This window comes from Sarcophilus harrisii, chromosome 2 (genome assembly GCF_902635505.1).
Source record: "Sarcophilus harrisii chromosome 2, mSarHar1.11, whole genome shotgun sequence".
Taxonomy (NCBI): domain Eukaryota; kingdom Metazoa; phylum Chordata; class Mammalia; order Dasyuromorphia; family Dasyuridae; genus Sarcophilus; species Sarcophilus harrisii.
The window spans coordinates 464,259,682-464,278,653 of NC_045427.1; the positions used below are offsets into that span (position 1 = coordinate 464,259,682).

The 18,972-nt window shown below is 34.2% G+C and overlaps 2 protein-coding genes and 1 long non-coding RNA gene across 4 annotated transcripts in view; 1 reads left to right on the top strand and 2 right to left on the bottom strand.

Annotated features, from left to right (window-relative positions):
- Positions 1 to 480, top strand: part of LONP2 (lon peptidase 2, peroxisomal) — a 115,616-nt gene extending 115,136 nt beyond the window's left edge. For both annotated transcript variants that reach the window (XM_031954439.1, XM_031954441.1), the window contains exon 15: positions 2 to 480. In XM_031954439.1, coding sequence (XP_031810299.1) covers positions 2 to 223 — 222 coding nt within the window. In that variant the 3' untranslated portion in view covers positions 224 to 480. The remainder of the gene's footprint in view (position 1) is intronic.
- Positions 481 to 3,242: 2,762 nt separating this feature from the next.
- LOC111718529 lies at positions 3,243 to 8,513 on the bottom strand. Its single transcript, XR_002769062.2, has 2 exons — positions 8,220 to 8,513; positions 3,243 to 4,542 (listed from the first exon to the last, which is right to left on the bottom strand). It is a non-coding gene; the product is annotated as an uncharacterized LOC111718529 (long non-coding RNA).
- Positions 8,514 to 10,436: 1,923 nt separating this feature from the next.
- SIAH1 (siah E3 ubiquitin protein ligase 1) overlaps positions 10,437 to 18,972 on the bottom strand; it is a 51,176-nt gene continuing 42,640 nt past the window's right edge. The window contains 1 exon segment of the mRNA XM_031954442.1: positions 10,437 to 12,362. Coding sequence (XP_031810302.1) covers positions 11,512 to 12,362 — 851 coding nt within the window. The 3' untranslated portion in view covers positions 10,437 to 11,511.

The following is an 18,972-nucleotide window of genomic DNA, read 5'->3' on the forward strand; positions in this document are numbered from 1 at the left end:
GGTGGGTGGAATTAAAGACAAAGTTCTAGCAGCACATAGAGCTGGACTGAAAAGAATCATCATTCCACAGAGAAATGAAAAAGATCTTGAAGAGATTCCAAGCAACATTCGCCAGGATTTGACCTTTATCACAGCAACCTGCCTAGACGAAGTTCTTAATGCAGCTTTTGATGGAGGTTTTTCAATCAAAACTAGGCTTGGTCTCATAAACAGTAAACTTTAAGCAGATAATTGATCCAAACTTCCAAGTTTTTGAAATTTAAAAACAGGAATGAAGTACCAAAATTAAACCTTCTAATCATTTTTTGAGGGTATATTACTTGTTTGCTGATTGACTGGTTACTAATCAGTACGTCATATTTAATTAAAACAAATTAATGAGATTTTGATTGTATTGGCTAATATATGTAAGCAGATGGTTATTTAATAAACTCATATTAATCTATCAAACTATTATATAGATTAATATAAATGATTTTACTTCCAATTTTAGGTGTTTTTTTTTTTTTTTAATTAAGCATAGAACTGCTATCAAGAGCCCTGCAAGACCTAGGTTTTAATCCTACTTCTGACACAATCTAGGCCTTAGAACCCATTTAATTCCTTTCCAGTGTTATAGTAAATTTTCTAAAGTTGTACAGATGTTGCCTCAAGCAGTAGAATGGAACTCCCTCGATCAATGAAACAAGTTTAAGTCATTTCCCCTTATTCAGGTAATGTCTGTCACATCTAGGCTTCAGTGAACCAGTCATGAGAGATTCATTCAGGATCTCTTAGTGCATACCCAAAAAAAGGCCAAAGTTAATAATTCCTAAATAATAAGACCCATTCCTTACACATTAAAAAGGTTCACTTAACAATTTGGTTTAATTATCTTGTATGCTATATTCTTCTAAAGTGTGGCATATATATATATATATATATATTTTTTTTAAACATTTTTTAATTATAGCTTTTTATTTACGAAACATATGCACGGGCAATTTTTCAACATTGACCCTTGCAAAAACTTGTTTCAATTTTTCTCCTCCTCCCCTCCACCTTCTCCTAGATGGCAGGTGGTAGTCCCATACATGTTAAATATGTTAAAATGCATATATATTTTTTTCCAAAGACTTGATTCATCACTTTTTAAGATTGCTTTTTTTTAAAAAATTATCTTTTAATTAAATTTCTAAATTCAGCCCTTTAAAATGTGCCCTTCAGGCTATAATTTTCTACCCTCATGGACTTTATCCAGTATGAAGATAAGTAGGGCTGGTGAACATTTGGTCTGAATAGCTGGCTTCCGCTTTAGGCATGATTATTGGAAGAGGTGTTAGAATATCTTTCTACTCCTCGCTATCTTTGAGAATAAAAAATATAGGGCAGCTAGATGGTGCAGTGGATAGAGCACTAGCCCTGGAGTCAGGAGGGCTTGAGTTCAAAAGCAGCCTTGGACTTTCAATTACATTCACTAGCTGTGTGACTCTGGGTAAATCACTTTTAAAACAACTACCTTAAAAAATAAATAACATCCTCCCCCAAATAAACAATTTTATTGAAATACAATTGACAAGAACTCCATGTTATAAAACTATGCAATTAAAACTATTTTTAAAAGATAAAGTATAATTTGATACCTTTCATTTAAACTCAAATATTTGATTATACTATTTCTTTACTCTTACTATTACTAATAGCTACTCAGCTTTTCTATCTTCCATCCAAGGAGAGAAAAAATATTACTTAATAGTAAATCTAGTTAAGTCCATCTCTACACAACTGTAATAGATTTAAAAATAGTTTCATTACAGGCCTTACAAGTGGTAAAGAGACATCTCTCCATTGGTACTTGAGAAGAAAACTGACAGACCAAAGAAAGTACCCTGAGGGCAGGAAAGGGAAGACAGGTTGGTTGCTGACTAAGTAAATGAAAAGTAAAACCATCTCACTCCTTCCAGCCCCCTGGGACCTACTGTATAATTAAACAGCTTGATTCAATTGGAAAGTGAATGTGTAGAAACAGTAGGACACTCGAACTACACCTTATTTAGTAGTATTTTCCTGATAGCAGCTAAGGAGGTCTTCTATTGGTCAACCTTAAACTGCAGCTTCCTGGTCCAGGTGCAAGAGGATTCAACAGCATTTAATTACCAAGGATCAAAAAACACGTCAAGAAGTGCAAAGCATGAATGGTAGGTCCCCAAGGGGACAAATACTGTCTTTTGAGCTATCCAGAATACCCCCCCCCCCCGAGTCTAGGTACATCTTTGCAGCTCTCTTACAAGAGCAAAAAGAATCAGAATAGTCACTAAGAGTGACTTCATTAGACATCCTGAACAAAAACCTTCAGAACAATGTTTCTTAATTTGAGGTCCATCAATTTATTTGTGGTTTTTGTTTTCAAAATATATAGCATGTATAACAGAACACATTGTATTCAGAACTCTGTTTTCTTGTAGGTTTTCTTTTCTTCTCTGCTCTGCAGTTTATCTCCTTCTCTTCCCCCAAGCAGGCTAGTTAAGCATAGATATCAATGTATACATAGATACACATCTAAAGATGTGTATAATACACGTATACATCTATGTAAAGTTATAACTATGCTTATTTGTCCCGTTTCCCTGAAAGTGCTATCAACCTCCTTAGGTCCAAATTTTTCCATATTTTTCTAAAGCCTGATTTCCTATACCCCTGCATTATTTGAACCTTATATATCTGTGTGAATAGTCTAAAAAACTATTAATATGGCTGACACATTATCTTTTTTGACTTTTGACTTTGAGATCAATGATTACTATCCCTACATTTTTTTCCTAATAAATCTACTTCCGTTCAGTTGTTTCTCTAGTTTCCTATCTATGCTAAAATTTTCTACATTACTTCTATTCCACTAGCCAGACCCCTCCCACTTCCCCCAAATCCCTCCCTTATCCTCTCCCCTCCCCCCTTCCTCCTCCCTCCTTCCATTCCCAATCTACATACCTTATAGGTAGGATCTTTTTTTTTTAAGCCATTTTTTAAACCTTTTTTTTTTTTCCCATTTAAGTGTCTCCTTCTCCCTTCCTGGAAGGTCTGTGTGGATAGGGAGGGAGATGTAGAGGGGAAGAGGAGCACAGCCACAGATGTATTTACACTTTTTATCCTAAAATGTATTTCACTCTCTAGTTGATCCCCTCTCTATCAGTAAGAGAGAAACATTCCACATCACTGAGTATCAATATGTTGACAGGAGTTTAAATCTTTTAAAATTTTCTCAGTTTTTTTTTTTTTTTTTTTTTAAACAGTATTGTTGGTATAATGTATGTTGTGGTCAGTCACTTCATTCTTGATCAATTTGAAACAGTGTTCAAGTGACATTTGTTCCCAGTGCACTGGTGGCAGATTTGTAATGTAAATTAAATATACCTATCCAATTCCTTTTTCTTTATCTCCCCTCTCCCTTTTTCCTTTTAAGATCAAATAAATGAATAGACCATTCTCAGGACCGCCTTCTTTTTTAACTTTCTGAACCCAGCTGGCAGTAAGTTGTTAGAAGTTTGTATCACCCTCCCTTCCCCCATTGTCTTTTTCCAATCACTCACTTGTAAGTAAACCTTTTTATGCTTTCTTTTACTCATGTTTGTATTTCAATTCTCTAGTATTTGATGTCTGTTTCACCAAGGATCTTTTTCCCCTACAAAATTATACTGTTTTATTGATAAACTCTAATAAGCCTTTGCCTTCTGGAATATCACATTCTGTATTCTTCACTCTTTAAGAACTTTAATGCCTGCTATATCTTACAGGATCTTAACTAGTATGTGAGTAGTTAACCTTGCAGCATTCCTTTTCTTTTACTCAGAAGCTCTGGATTTTTTGCCTTAATCTTTATTTTAGAGTTTCAGGAGGTAATCAGTGGATTCTTTCTATTTTCACCTTGCCTTCTAGTTTAACAGTTAACTAAGGCAAATTTTCTTTTATATATATTTTTTGAAATACATGTGATTTAGTCTCTCTCTTTTTGGTCATGGGATTCCAAAGAGACCAATGACTTTTATACTATTTTCTCTGACCCATTTTCCCTTTTTGATGTTACATTTTCTTGAATTTTTAAATTTGATTTGTTTTCTCACTGAATTTTAACTTTTATTTAGTCCATTCTAATTTTCAGTCTGTTACTTGGGACAGGTTTCATATTTCTTGCGCAAAGATATTAATTTTTTTCAAGCCTTTCCCTCTCCCCCAACCCCCAATTCTATCACTCTCATTTCACGTATAATAGCATTTTTTAATTCTTACATCATTTTCTTCTCGGAATTCTAACTGATGTTGAGGCAACTTTTTCTTCAAGGCTTTGCTTGTAGGTATTTTGGTACTTTTTTTATAGTCTGGATTTATCTTGAGCTTCTTTTCCCCCAGTCATTATTGGAGCAAACTGCTGGAAGCTCTTGGGGCAGAGTAGCTATAAGAAATTATGGCTTGACCTTATGACTCCTCTTCAGGATGTCCTGCTTTAGTTTCTTTTAGCCATGCTGACACATTGTAGACACTTAAATACTTGCTGATTGATATTTTGTCCTGCAAATTTAAAAGCACAAATTCTTTAACTCTAGTTGTGAAGATGATCCTCTTGGTACTTAATTGTTACAAGCAAAGTAAAAGATCATGCAACAGCGGTGTGCATATATACTACAGCAACAATGAAAAATCTACTATATATTCTTCCCTCTTTAAGATTATTCACCCCTTATGAGAACACTCAGCAACCCACTATCAGTTTAATTTACATTCTACAAATTAAATGCCTAAACTTTACTAACTATACTGCCATGGTATTACCTTAGCCCAGTCTCACCCATAACAAAAAGACAATAAAAGGAATGTGGTTTACACTGACCTTAACATGTAGTTTTATCCCTATCAAGTATTTATATATTCTTGCTAATAATAAGCCTTTGGGACTTTTGAAAACAAAAAACATCACGAGAAAATAATCAGATTGTATCTGACAAGGATACTGTCATCCTTTAGCACTGTGCAAAGATCAGTGTGGTCAATTCTTCAAGCATGAAGACCCAAATTCAAAGTTCCTGTGACTTACAAGGAAAAAATGAAATCAAATTTAATTAGCACATTCCTGAACCTAAATTAAAAATATTTTCCATAATCTCTCACTGTGCTTGCTGTATTTGCTCTGTACTTTGTAGATGAACATTTCCATGAAAAGGCAATACTGACAAGTTCTTCATGCCAAATGAGAAAAAACTATGGTAATGTTTAAGGATTGAAGGGGAGGGTAGAAGGAGGAAATCAACAATCATTTGAGGACTACAGATTAATTCTTAGGTGTTTCCTACTCAAGCAATGATATACAACCTATGATCATCCAAGCCCCAGAGAATAATCACCTCAAACAATAACTGGGGCCATATTGCTCAGTGTAATCTTAGTTAAAGTCTTAGTCTTTCATAATCTCAGGTTCCTCATGTGCAAAATAAAACTATTCAGCTCTAATTTCCACTATAGTAGTACCATGATAAAAATTAAGTATCTTTTAAGTGCCAGTCATTTTGCACTTTAAAAATATCTCATTTGATCCTTATACCAACCCCTGATAAGAACCATTATTACTCCCACTTTAAATTCTCTCAGTTACTTCAACTGTCTGTCTGTGGGTTTTTATTGTTTTTCCCAGGCAACTGGGGTTAAGTGACTTGCCCAGGATCATACAATTGAGTTATCTGAGCATCTGAGTATAGATTTGAACTCAAGTCCTGACTCCAGTATTGGTACTCTCTCCACGAGGCCATCTTGCTACTCCTGTTTTTTCCACTATCAGTGAGTGCTAATGTCTGAGGTCTCATTTGAATCCAAATTTTTCTGACTCTGGCCCTCTCTCTGAGAATGACTACAGTTCTCCTAACAGCTAGCATCAAGTTACTTAGCAAATTAATGTGCCAATTGCTTTTCAATGCCAACAATTTGCCAACCTGGTGTCATTAAGAGCCCCTTAAAAAAAAATGTCAGGACAATCTAATCAACTTAAGAACAAAAATATGCCTAAAGCTCAAGGAACTATATATATTGTACTTTTTTTTGGCCAAATTGGTAATTAATGAATAAACAAATCTCAATAAATATCATCAATTAAATCTTTAGGTTAAGAATAAATATAACAAACTACAAGCAAGCATGTTTTTAATACCTTTCTTAGTTTATACAGACCCCTAATCTTTTATAAAAATACAGAAAAAGTTTAGTTATAAAAACACTGGTAAACACGAACAATCCAAAAATTTATTGAAAAGAAACAAAAAGTTTACTCAAAAATAGATTTTATGTAGAATTTATTAGCACTTCAATAAAATTATATAAGTTCTTTAATTATCTAGAAAATGCATGTATATGGAACATTCCATTTTCATGATGTTAACGGTTTGTTTCTAAACTTACATATTTTGAGCATTTTCAGATTACAAATCAATTGTCCATTAGAATTTACTTATCCCAAAAGGAGATTCACTAATGCTATTCAATCTGATGATCCTAGAAGCTTAGTTTGTCTTTTAAGCAATTCTAGCATTTATGGGATTTCAAAAGTTAGTCTCTTAACTGTTTAAATAATCCCATAAAAAGTATCATTACTGACAACTGTTTCATCAACATAAAACTGAAACATCACCAGAATTTAACAAGATTTAACATAAGGATTGTTACTTTGTGATTGTTCACTCATTCAGTTCTCTGAATAGCCAAACAATCCATGATACATAAATATATTGGAATACTACTGTCATAAGAAATTTAGGTTCTTATTAAGTGAAGTAAGCAGATAGAAATATTTATGTAACATGGTAAAAACTAAAAATCAACAAATTCTGATCAACTATGATTTTCCAGAATTCTGATGATAAAACATGTTACCCACCACCTAACAGATGAACCCAAGGTACAGAATGTGGCATAGTTTGTTGTGCTTGACTACACATTGGTTCCAAGTGTTCTTCCCCATTGTTAGCTTTCTGTCTCCCCCCCAAAGTGAGGAAGGAATATTTGATGAAAGAAAAATCAAATTAATTGGGGGAACCCAATTCTAATACCAATGCTTATGTTCCTTCTATTAAGATCCATATTTTATGGCTCCAGTCCCACAGATCTAGCAAGAAGCTAAATAATTTCAATTTACTATTTTGAGTATATAACGTTTAACATTATTAGTACATGCTCTTTTTAAAAGAGGTATTCCTACATTGTTGCTACTTTTAGAAGCAACATGGTATAGTAGAGGAGTGTCAAATACATGGCCAACTACACAGGGCCCACAACACTTCTGAGTGTGGTTCAAACTAGATTAAAATATAGTTGGGAAATATTTAACAAAATAAATAATCCAACAAAATATAGATTCTTGCAATCTACAAGAGCCTTATATACAGTTAAATGACATTTGTCTCTATATGAATTTGAGATCACTGATGTAGATACACAGCTCACCATGAAAACCTGGATTTAATTCATTTGCCAAAGCAGGTACAAAACTGAAGGCAAATGATTTACCATAAGATTATATGGCCCAGAAAGAAAAAGAATACACCTGCATACATATACATGTCTATGTATGTGTATGTGTATGTCTATGTACACACATAATTTTACAAATTCATTAACATAAAAATGTTCAGATACCCACCAACTCACCTTTTACTTAATCCTTTTAAATATCCAAATGTTCTCTGGCAGAAAAAAAGATTTTCCACCCCTTTAGGTAAATAGACTGACTATAATAAAAATCCAGACTAAAATTACACTGAGGAATCCAAAAAAAGTACTAAACAGTCCTGCCAAACTCATGCTCTTTTTTCACTGCTATGTTAGTTATGTTGTTAAATTACTTCCCTTTTATTCAATTCAGAGATTATGGCAACATCTCTGACTTAAAGCCAGAATTTCATAACCAAATATTAAACACTGGTCAAGATTTCATCCTGAACAGAAATGAGATTTTAGCACATTAAAATAAAGCCTGTTAAGTTTATATTAGAATCAAAAGAATCTTTCTTTCACAAAAAAGCAAAAGAAGAAAACACTCTCAAGATGAAAAAAATAATTTAACTTAGTTGTTAAAAATTTGTCTATAGGGCAATAAAGTTGCTGCTGTCATTTATTTTAGTTCCTCAAATTGGTGGTCTTCATCCCATTTCTTTTAGCAGGATAAAGTCATTATACAGGTCGGAGTCAACAGATTCTTCTCTTACCCCTAGAAGTACTTTATCCAAAGAAATCCATGTGAGGAGAAAGCTGGCATTGATGCTGCCCACTGTGTCACTTCCTTTGTGGTGATCTACCAGAATCTATTTCCTCACTGCTGTCAAGCTAATTTTCACCAGCACAGGACTCACTGAAAATAAGGGAAGCAACAGAAATAGAAACAATTTACTATAGTCCATTAACTTGCTTAAAACAAAGGCATAATTAAACAACTGCAAATGTAGCAAGTTATTTAGTTAGCTATGTATTCTTGGGGTAAAAAATTGTGGGTGTTGGGAGTATATAAGTATATTCAACATAAATGTTGCAGTAAATAGTTGAAATGAACAATTTAGTCTTCAAGCAAATACATTACTGACAACAAGAGATTTCCTAATCATAATTTTTATCTGTCCACCAACCCACTATGGAAATTGAATAAAACCATAAAAAGTAATTTATACACAAACTAAGACACATAAGTGCAATGAGTTAAGTACCAGAGATCTCGATTACTATTTCAAGATCACAGAATATGGGCTTTTTTTAAAAAAAACAGTATCACTTGATAGAGAGATACAAAACGGGATTCCTAAACCTAAATACTGGACTATGTCAACAGTACCATGGAACAATATAACACTTAGGCAAAAAAAAAAAAAAAAAAAAAAAAAAAAAAAAAAAAAAAATTGGTTCAAGTCCCAAGTACCATTTATTGCTGGCATTTTGAGCAAATACCCTTATCTTCTGACTATATGCACATCTTTTAAATGGCTATAATCCCTACTCTATCACAAAGGATAGGCCACTAATCCAATGAGAGTGTGGATATGAAAATACTTTGTGACCATAGTAAACTACATTTTATAGTGATTCATTAATATTGGGGCAAATTATATTGGGATAACTGATAATGAACAAAGATTTGTTAACAGCCAAAAAAAAAAAAAAAAAGAGAGAGAGATGTGATTTTTTTTTCCTCCTATCCTGGTACCAGCCAGATTGTATATTTAAAATCAGTGAGGGAAAGAAATATTAAGGATACAATATTAGCATGATAAATTTCAAGATCTATAGTTTATAGGCCAGTTATTAAGTTATTTGACTAAATTTGAATTTTTGTACAATATATAAGTTTGGAGGCAACATGTAAGTTTAGCATAATAATAAATAGTTGAAGAACAAGCCTTGTAATCAGAAATAACTAAGTTCAAGTCTTAACCTCTGGTTATATAACCCGGGGATAGTGCCACAGACCAACTAACAAAAGTAGTAGAGAAGTTGGTGATCTTCATTGATGGGCATTTCCTTATGGAGATCTCCCTATACAAATGATATCAGTAGCCTAGACTTCCCCACTTGGTGCATGCATAATAAAATTTAAATGAATGACTTTCACAGTCCAGTAACATCAAATTAAGCCAACAAATTTGTTAAATATGCACCCACCTTCTTTATTATCTCAGAGCAAAACAGCCATCACACTTCTAAGCAATCTAGCTATGAACCTTATTTGCTCTACCAGCACAAAATAAACCAAAACACTTCACTTTATTCAGTTTCTGCTAAGCAACTTGGGGAGGAAGAGAAAGGGGGATGTTCAATTTAACAAAGTAACAAAATTGTGCTACTCAGTCTGACTGGGAATAGGTCTTCTAGTTAATACTCTGTGTGTGTGTGTGTGTGTGTATGTGTATAGAGAACATATATATTTATAATGTACATATAATACATAGTGTGTGTATATATATATATATGTATATGTATATATACACTATGTACTATATGTACATTATAAATTACTAATGTTCAAAGAACAAAATGACAAACTCCAATGATCATTATTTTCTGATTCTGAAGGAACTTCAGGATCTTTCAGTTTACTTCAGTCATTGATAGCATCAATTTCTAACTAACTATAGTGATGCATTATTAATGGGATACCAGAGGAAAGTGCTCTTTTCCCTTAATCATCCCAGTGGAATTACCAGGAAGAAGTTGATTTAAGCAAAAATAGGCAGCTGCAGGGAGAATAAGAAAGAAATCTGGCTGATAGGTTTCTAAGTAACTGAGTTAACTACATGATAAAAAAAAAAAAAAAAACTGCACTCTTATTGTGCATTACAATAACTATGCTACTTCAAAAAGAAAAACTAAAAAAAGGAGAAAGTTAACTTTGGGGATGCAATAACACTAAAAAACTGCACTAAAGTAAAACACACAAGTTTTTAGTTTGCCAGGTATTTTTAATGACAATTATAAAAGACCAAAAACATCTTTTTCCCCCCAGACTGCCTTTTTAAACAAATGATTTGCTTTTAGTTACAAATACTGTATGACAATGCCTTTTTTTCTCCAAAACTAATAATACAAGAACAATTTTTGAACAAAATGTCTGATTTTTTTTCTAAATTCTTTGGGAGTGGGGGTAAAAGGGTAGAGAGAAAAGCCTGATCATTATCATTGTTTTAATCAGAATTTTTCCCTAACCCTCTAACAAAACTGATCTGAGGATATGAATAAAATTTTTTTTAATCTACATCTGCTTTAGGAGATTCTTTTGACCAATTCTTCCAATATAATTAATTGCTCTCTCTACTGTTCAGATCTTCACAATAGTTGAATTAAAAACAATATTTCTAACAAACTGATTACTGTGGGGGAAAAAAAAAATTCAAACATACATATGTATATACTTTACCATAAACAATTATGCATATCAAAAAAGATAAGACACCTGTAATTAACTTTTAAAAGGTACAAAAAAGTGAGAAAACCTGAATTACAGAAAAGAAAGTCAAATTTAATGAAAAACTAGAAGTTAATAAAAATTAGCAAATACACAAAAAATATACACAAACAGCAGCAATACTATGTAGTGACTTACAAAGGGGGGAAAAAGCAGCAGTCAGAAACTGCTCAACATGGCTTGTCAGTCAAATAAAAAAACACAAAAAAACAGTATTCTCTTCAACAGTACAATCAATCTACAAATACAAGTTTATAATTATTTTACAACATTTCTTGTAGGATCAACTTTCTTAATACAAAAGATGCCCATTTTGGGTGTATATATATTTTCAGTGGTTTACTGTTGACTTATTTTTAAATATATTAGTGTTATTACATGCAACTGCTTCCTGCATTTAACAGCCTTTTCTTTTATTTACCTTCATTATGTCTAGTTTCCATCTACCAAAAGAGTTTATATTTGGCAGTCAAAGATGGTTACCCTATCTTCTGTGAAATTAAATGATGCAAAGGTTTTAAACACTGGCCTGAAAACATTTGATTGCCATTTCAACACATGGAAATAGTTACATTGATGCCTAAATTGCCATTTTCTGCAAAAAGCTGTGCAATGCTGGTGTCAAAAACTAGACAGTCACTATTCATAATAGCTGTTGCAATTCCCTCATGAATAGATCGAGGAGTAGCTTCCCAAGTCAATCGCCGTCTATGACCATTTAGCTCAAGTCGATAAGCAAAATTTTCTGCTTGTTTACGTGTTCCTATCAGCTGTACAATTGCGAAGAATTGCTGGTGACCATCATATTTTTCCTGTTTCTCTAAGACTAACATGAAGTGAAAGCCAAAACAAGACTGCATCATAACCCAGTCAACAGCACCAGGAAGATTAATGTCTGTAGCAAGAAAAACTATATCTTCTCCCTGTAGTGTAGTAATTGACTTATGCTGATGCATCAAATGTGGCATTACAGCATCCAAAGAGCCTTGCCATTTACAGGAAGCACCAGGACACGGACATGAATAAGGCCTAAACTCACACAGCTCTTCATGGTCTGCTTTTTCTGTGTGTGGCAAAGTTATCTCACATCCAGAAGAGGCATATTTACAAGGAAATAGTACTGAATTGGCCACTTTCTCCATAGCCAAGTTGCGAATGGAACCCAACGGGCCTCGGCAAGTTGGACAACATGTGAGCTTTGGACGACAGTTGCTACAAACAAGATGGCCGCTCTGACACTGAAGAATTGGGGGTAACACATAGTCAAAGCAGACAGGACACTCAAATAGACTAGCCAAGTCATTGTTCGATGCTGTTGTGCCAGTCAATGCAGGCACCCTCTGGGATGGTGTACACTTGGAAGTACCAGTAGGGAGGGCTGTAGCAGTCTGGCGGCTCATTTCTGCAATAGAATGAAGAAAAAAGTCACCATACACAAGAATTTACTATGGATCCCCCCTACCCCTTTAAAATGAACAAGTTCTCTGTATATCTAGAAATCCTATATTTTGTAATACAAAACTTAAAGTTTGGGAATAACCCAAGTTGACTGCAAAGAAATAAAACCAATTCTAAGAAACAAACAATTATTTTTCATTAAAATTTTTTCTATCAAAAAAATAGTACACAGAAAATCAGAAACTCTAAAGTAACTAAAAAATTTTAAAGTTTTATCACTCTGCCAATTAGTGTTGCTATGTTTTCCAATTAGTGTTAAGATGTTTTATACTCCTAAACCAAAGACTACCCATTTAAATGTAGTATTTCATTTAAAATGTTTTGCTGAAGTGGTTTGTATGAGAGAGAAAGAAAAGAGAAAGTGTGTGTTTAACTGGGGCTTGAATATAATTCCAATAAATGCAGTGTGCTATAAAAAAAAAAAATCACTCAGAGGTGAGTATATTGCAAATATCTGAACAACTTTAAAAGTTTTAAGTTCCAATGATAATACAACTTACAAGACCACTACAAGGTCTATATCCCAAAGAAATAAAAGGAAAAGAAATGGACTTATACGTATGAAAAAATTTTAGCAGCTCCTTGTGGTGGCAAAGAATTGAAAATTGAGGAATTGTGGTATATGACTATGATGGAATATTACTATGCTATAAGAAAGTATCTTCTGAAAAATCTGGGAAGATTTATATGAACTCATGCAAAGTGAAGCAATGAGAACCAGGAGAATATTGTATTTGATAGTAATAATACTATATGAGCAATTGTAAATGACTTAAAAACTATTCTGATCAATATAATATTTCAAGACAATTCCAAATGACTTATGATGAAAAAATGCTATATGTACTTCATGAGATAACCAAGGGAATGTGAATGCACCCAGAAGCATAATTTTCTTGTATTATTGTTGCAACATGGCTAATATGGAAAAGTTTTGCATGATTTGACATGTATAACCAATATAATTTCTGGCCTTTACAGAAGGTGGGGAAAAGGTGGGAAGAATTCGAGAGAATTCAAAATTAAAAAAAAAAAAATTTAAATAATTAAAAAAAAATACATCTTACAAGACAAAATGTTTACATATTTAAATGTCCTCTCCCCCCCAAAAAAAGTTGTATGGTACATTAGCGAAGAGACTATTTTTTATCTCAAACATTGCCATTATCTATATAAACGTCTGGTCTTCAATTTTGTCATCTATAGAGAGTTTCAATTAGATTGTCAAAGATCAAAATAGCTCCAAAAGTCTAACATTGTAAAGAAATAAAGACTGTTTCAGAGAAACAAACACTACTATATATTCCTTTGAGAAAGTCCACTCTAGCCTTTGGTGGCTAGAAGCTCTATGATGCCCATACTACAAACTGACTCAGTAACACACAATGCCAGAGTTATTACTGGGAGGTAGCCAAAAAGTGATCACAAAATGCTCCTAAGAATTATACTTAACGAGCCCTCGTTTGATGTGAGGAAAACATCCTCATTCTGTGAATTACACCTGTTTCTGTGTATCTGTTTGCCTGTCTCTTACACGCGCGCACACACACGGATGGGAACCTTATTTCTTGAATGGCTGTGCACATAATAGATGATTAAGGTTGAATTGTAGGCCAATGATCAACAGAAGAAAAAAAAATGGTTTAATACTGGTTTAGCTTTTAATTTTTTTCTTAATTTAACTCATTTCATTTTTAAGAGGAAGGCATATATATAACATGAAATTACAGCTAAACAGGGCTTTTTTTTTTTTTAAAGTCTTCATTTCATGTTTTGGACAATAAAAAGAAATGAAAGCAAAGGGAGAATAGGGGAAAAAGGAGAAAGAAGGGTCAGAGACTTATCGATAGGCTCTGAGGTGAATGCCCCTTCCCCTCTCCTCCCTCTCCCTCTCTCTCTTCCTTCTAGCCCCTGCCTCCGCTGCCTCTCTCTCCCACCCTGGGGAGAATACAATATTCCCTCCCCCTCTCCCTCCCTCCCTTTCCCCCTTCTCTTCTCCCTCCTCTTCCCCCAAAAAAGGAGACTGACATTAATGGAGAGTGGAGCCAAGAGGCCATAAACTATAATATAAAGAAGCCTCTTATTCTATCAGCCAAAAACCCAATGCCCCACTGCAATATGACAGAACAGTAGTAATGTCTTCTTAACTTATCACACCAATCTTCTGATATTATAGTGTAGATCTCTAGCCAATTGTGCACAAATAATTTTCCAAAGTTGAAATAGAGAGAAGAAAAAACACAACTAAGTAAAACAGAAGTTTGTTACTATATAAAGTGAGCTATATTTTGGTTCAACATCACATAAAACTAACAAATGTCAAAAACCCATTATAACTGGAATTTAGTTTTGTTGCAAGTGCCAGTGACAAAAAAGTTTATGTCTACAATGACTGTCACTTTCTGTTGTGTAAGGTTTGTGTCTCTTCATTAACTGTATACAGCAATCTTGTCAGAAGTCATACAAAAGAGTTAACATTATACCACCTAGCCTATAAAAATCATTTGCTCATCCATTAGTACCTATCCTTAAGAAGTGCTTAGGTGAATAGTGACAAAATGAAAAGTGGTTTTTAGGCACTATATCAATTCGTCATCTGCCCTATAAATAACTAAATATAACTTTGTTTCCAGTCTCAAAAAGTAGTTAATTTATATTTAGTATAAATGCCTGGTCAGACACAGGTTCTATTATATTACCTTCTTAACCTCAATGTTTCACAAATTTCACATGGGACAGCATATGAAAAAAAGTTAACTGAATTTTTATGAGGAAAAAAATTATTTATTACAAGATCAGAACCTACAACTTCAATTATCTTTTTACCAAACTTATTTTCCATGAATTTTTTAAAAGATGACGATGCATGATTCTAATTCTGATGATAAAATGAAAACATAGCACAATATTTTCTTGGAACATACTGGAAAGATATTCAAGTCTCAGCTAATCTAAAGAACAAAGTTAACATACATACAAAACCATCAGCAGTCGGATATATTTTACCACAGTCGTAAGAGGGGCAAACTAGGATGAAGTGCCTCAAAAAAGATGGGCAATAAAACACCTAAGCACAAAACAGATTGGCACTTTTAATAACAGAAATCTTAGACTCCAGTTAATGAGGAACTCTTCATTTCACTGAGGTGATAAATATAACTGGGGAAACTGTGAAGCAGCGTGTAATTCATTACATGTCACACATATAGAGCTAGATTAAGTGTTATTAGTACTTGAAGTAATGAAGATGGTTATTCTGACTCCTTTTCCAATATTCTTTCCATTATACCACAGAAGGAAAGTCTAAAAAATTCTATTTCTAAACTTTAAATAAAACTGCTAAAGTAGTCATTTAAAAAGTCCGTTGATTCTAAAACAGTTCAATAGTTGTTTTTTTTTTTTAACACTTTGAAAACGGAGATGGGGAGGGGGGGAAGAAAGCCCATCCCTTAAAAAAAAAAAAATAATAAAAACAATCCAAAAGTTGAATACCTTTTCTCTTTCTTGTCCTAGACGCTGGTAAACATGTAAGCAAAACTCTCTTCCACGAATACAAAAAGTGAAGAGTAGGTTTCCCCGTCATGAGAAGCCAAAGAGTTCACCCCCTTCTCCCCGCAAAAAGGGAAATAACTCATAACAGAGGCACCTCTTGGCCACCTCCAGGAACCAGACATGGAAGAGTCAATCCCCGGAAAGAATCAGGTTCCCAAGAGATGAGGGGTATTCGCCATTCTTCATGAATTTCATCTCCCAAAAGAGGACACCTGCTGTACAAACAGAGAAGTGGCGACTTTCCTCTCAAAAGACTTGAATCGAGTTGGCGCTTACTGGAATTTGCAAAAGTCTCCTACACAATGCAGACTGAAAGCTTCCAGTACTGCCTCTCCGAGCACTGACATCTTTGGCTTCTAAGTTTCTTTCCTCTTCCCTTAGCTTTGTCATATAAAACACCTCGAAAAAGATTTTTGTGAGGATTCCTACTCCATCATCAATTGAAAAAGAAAAAGAGGGGGAGAAAAAAAAAGAAAGAAAGCTATCTACTAGATACTAGATCGGTCTCTCGCCGCGGTAACTGCCTTTAGCAATCAAGGAAAAGCAAGGGCGACTGCCAGCTTGGCTGGAAGCTCCTCCCAACCAAGTTTCACAACCAATCGAGAAGAAAGAAAGAAACAAGGGCGTGTGCTAGATACACAGCTGCCCACTACCTAGGCCTGCAGTATCACGTGAGGAATGGGAGGTGCCAGGCAAGTCGCTCTTCCCTAGGCTCGGTCTCCACCCAAGCAAATCAACAGCAAGTGGAAGGAAGCCTACCAGCCAGAGACGCTGGCTAGTCCGGACTAAAAACAGGCCAAACCAGGTACAGGCGGTACAGAAAATCTGGCCCGCCCTAATAGCAAGGCTACACCAACAACTCACAAGAGCAATATGCAGGTTCAATGGAGAGGAGTTTAGGTCAAAACAGGGCAACCTTAACGAATTTAGATCGTTAGCAGTTTGCCTCTCTGATTTTAACTTCACTTATTTGACACAATGCTGTCTGTCCTGGATTAATCAGCATCTTGTACCAAAAATATAAACTTTACTAAAAGTTCATCTCTTGGAGTAAATATGATTAGAAAGGACAAACATATTCAAAGAAAAAACTTGTTCCTGTATTAACTTGTTGAAGTATTAAACTGCTGGTTCAAATTCATATTCACTATTTTCTGGTTTAGTTTTTTAGTTACTAGAAATTTTTAGTTACTAAAGACAATAAATTAGGGCAGAAATTTTAAGTATTACCATGTTTGCAGAGGAAAACTTGAGACAGGTGAAAATGATTAGGGGTAGATGGAGGGCTAAACTAGAATGAGGACTCTGTGGTGTAGTAGTGCTCTTAATTTACAATTCATTGGTTCAAATTGGAGCTCTGTTATGCACCTGGCAGTGTGAGTGGATAAGAAAGAGCACTGGACTTCGAATCAGAAGGCCTTGAGTTTAAATCCAACACTTGCTATGTGACTGGGTAATAAGTCACTTAATGATAATAATGACATCTACCCTTCACAGTTCTGAGGACAAAATGAAATACTTGTAAAAAACACTTTTTCAACCTTAAAAAAATCTATACATTCTAGTTATTATGGAAATTAAATCATTTGCCTCAGTGTTCTCATCTGTAAAATTATGTTGTTCAATTGTTTTCAATGGTGTCCAACTCTCCATGACCTCATTTGGAGTTAGTTTTCTTGGCAAAACAAAAAACAAAAAAAATGGAGTGGTTTGTCCTTTCCTTCTCCAGCTGATTTGACAGATGAAGAAACTGAAAAAGACTTGCTCAGAATCACAAAGCTACTACAATGTCTGAGGCTGGATTTGAACTGAAGAAGGTGAATCTCATCCTAATGCTAAGCCCAACACTGTGCCATCTAGCTAACTCATCTGTTAAAAAATGGAATTTGAATTAGCTGATCTTTAGGTTCTCTACAACTCTCAAATTTCATGTTTTTGGGGGTTTTTTTGTTTTTTTTGCAGAGGCAACTGGGGTTAAGTGACTTGCCCAGGGTCACACAGCTAGGACGTGTTAAGTGTCTAAGTGTTGAGTGTCTGACGTGGCATTAGAACTCAGGTCCCTCCTGACTACAGGGCTGGTGCTGTATCAAGCTGCCCCTGGCTGTTGTTTTAGTGAAAGGTGGGGACAGAAGAGAAGACACAGAGCCCTAGAGATCTAAACTCCAAATCCAAATTAACTTCATGCTTATTCATTTTAAAGCAACATCAATAAAATTAGTAAATAAGTCAATCTGCATTAGTAGAAGGAATTCCCACCCTTGTGAATGAAATAAGGCATCCTTTCTGTAATAACAAAACTCTTTCAATGGATTTAATTGTGAAAAAAGATAAAAAGCACTCTAATGACTAACATCGCATTAACATATATCGAAGATCAAAAAAAAAAAAATGAACCCGGCATAGTCAGTTCTTGATTATCCACTTTAAAAATGCTAAATAATCAAATTTCAACCATATCTTGGAAGTTCTAAGAATTCTCCACCTCACAACTCCCATATCTCCTTTAAATATTGGTGCATATATGTTGAATGAAACAGATTAATGTTAGGATCAATCTTAATACAACCAGAAAGATAAATAATCAATAAAATTTTACAGTACATTCCAATATTTTCATTATTTGACATTTAAAATTATTTCCACTCCAAATTGCACAAGTATCTAAAATGCTATCTAAACCAATTCTCCCATTTTATGGATAAGAAATCTGAGGCCAAGAGAAAAGCAATTTCTTTTTTTGTTTTATGCACACATTTATACAATTATCTTGCTATACAAAAAATCAGGGAAAAAAATGATGAAGAAATAAAATGCAAGCAAATTTTCTCAGAAGCCATTAGTTCAATCTCTTCATTTTACAAATCAGGTCTAGGGACTTGTAACTTGTCCAAGACCATACAAAAGTAGCTGTGAATGATGTTTAAGTCTTCTCTCCGATTCTTGGGCCAAAGGTTCTTTCCATTATTCTGGCAAATGCCTCCAAAAAGAGCCATTGAATAACT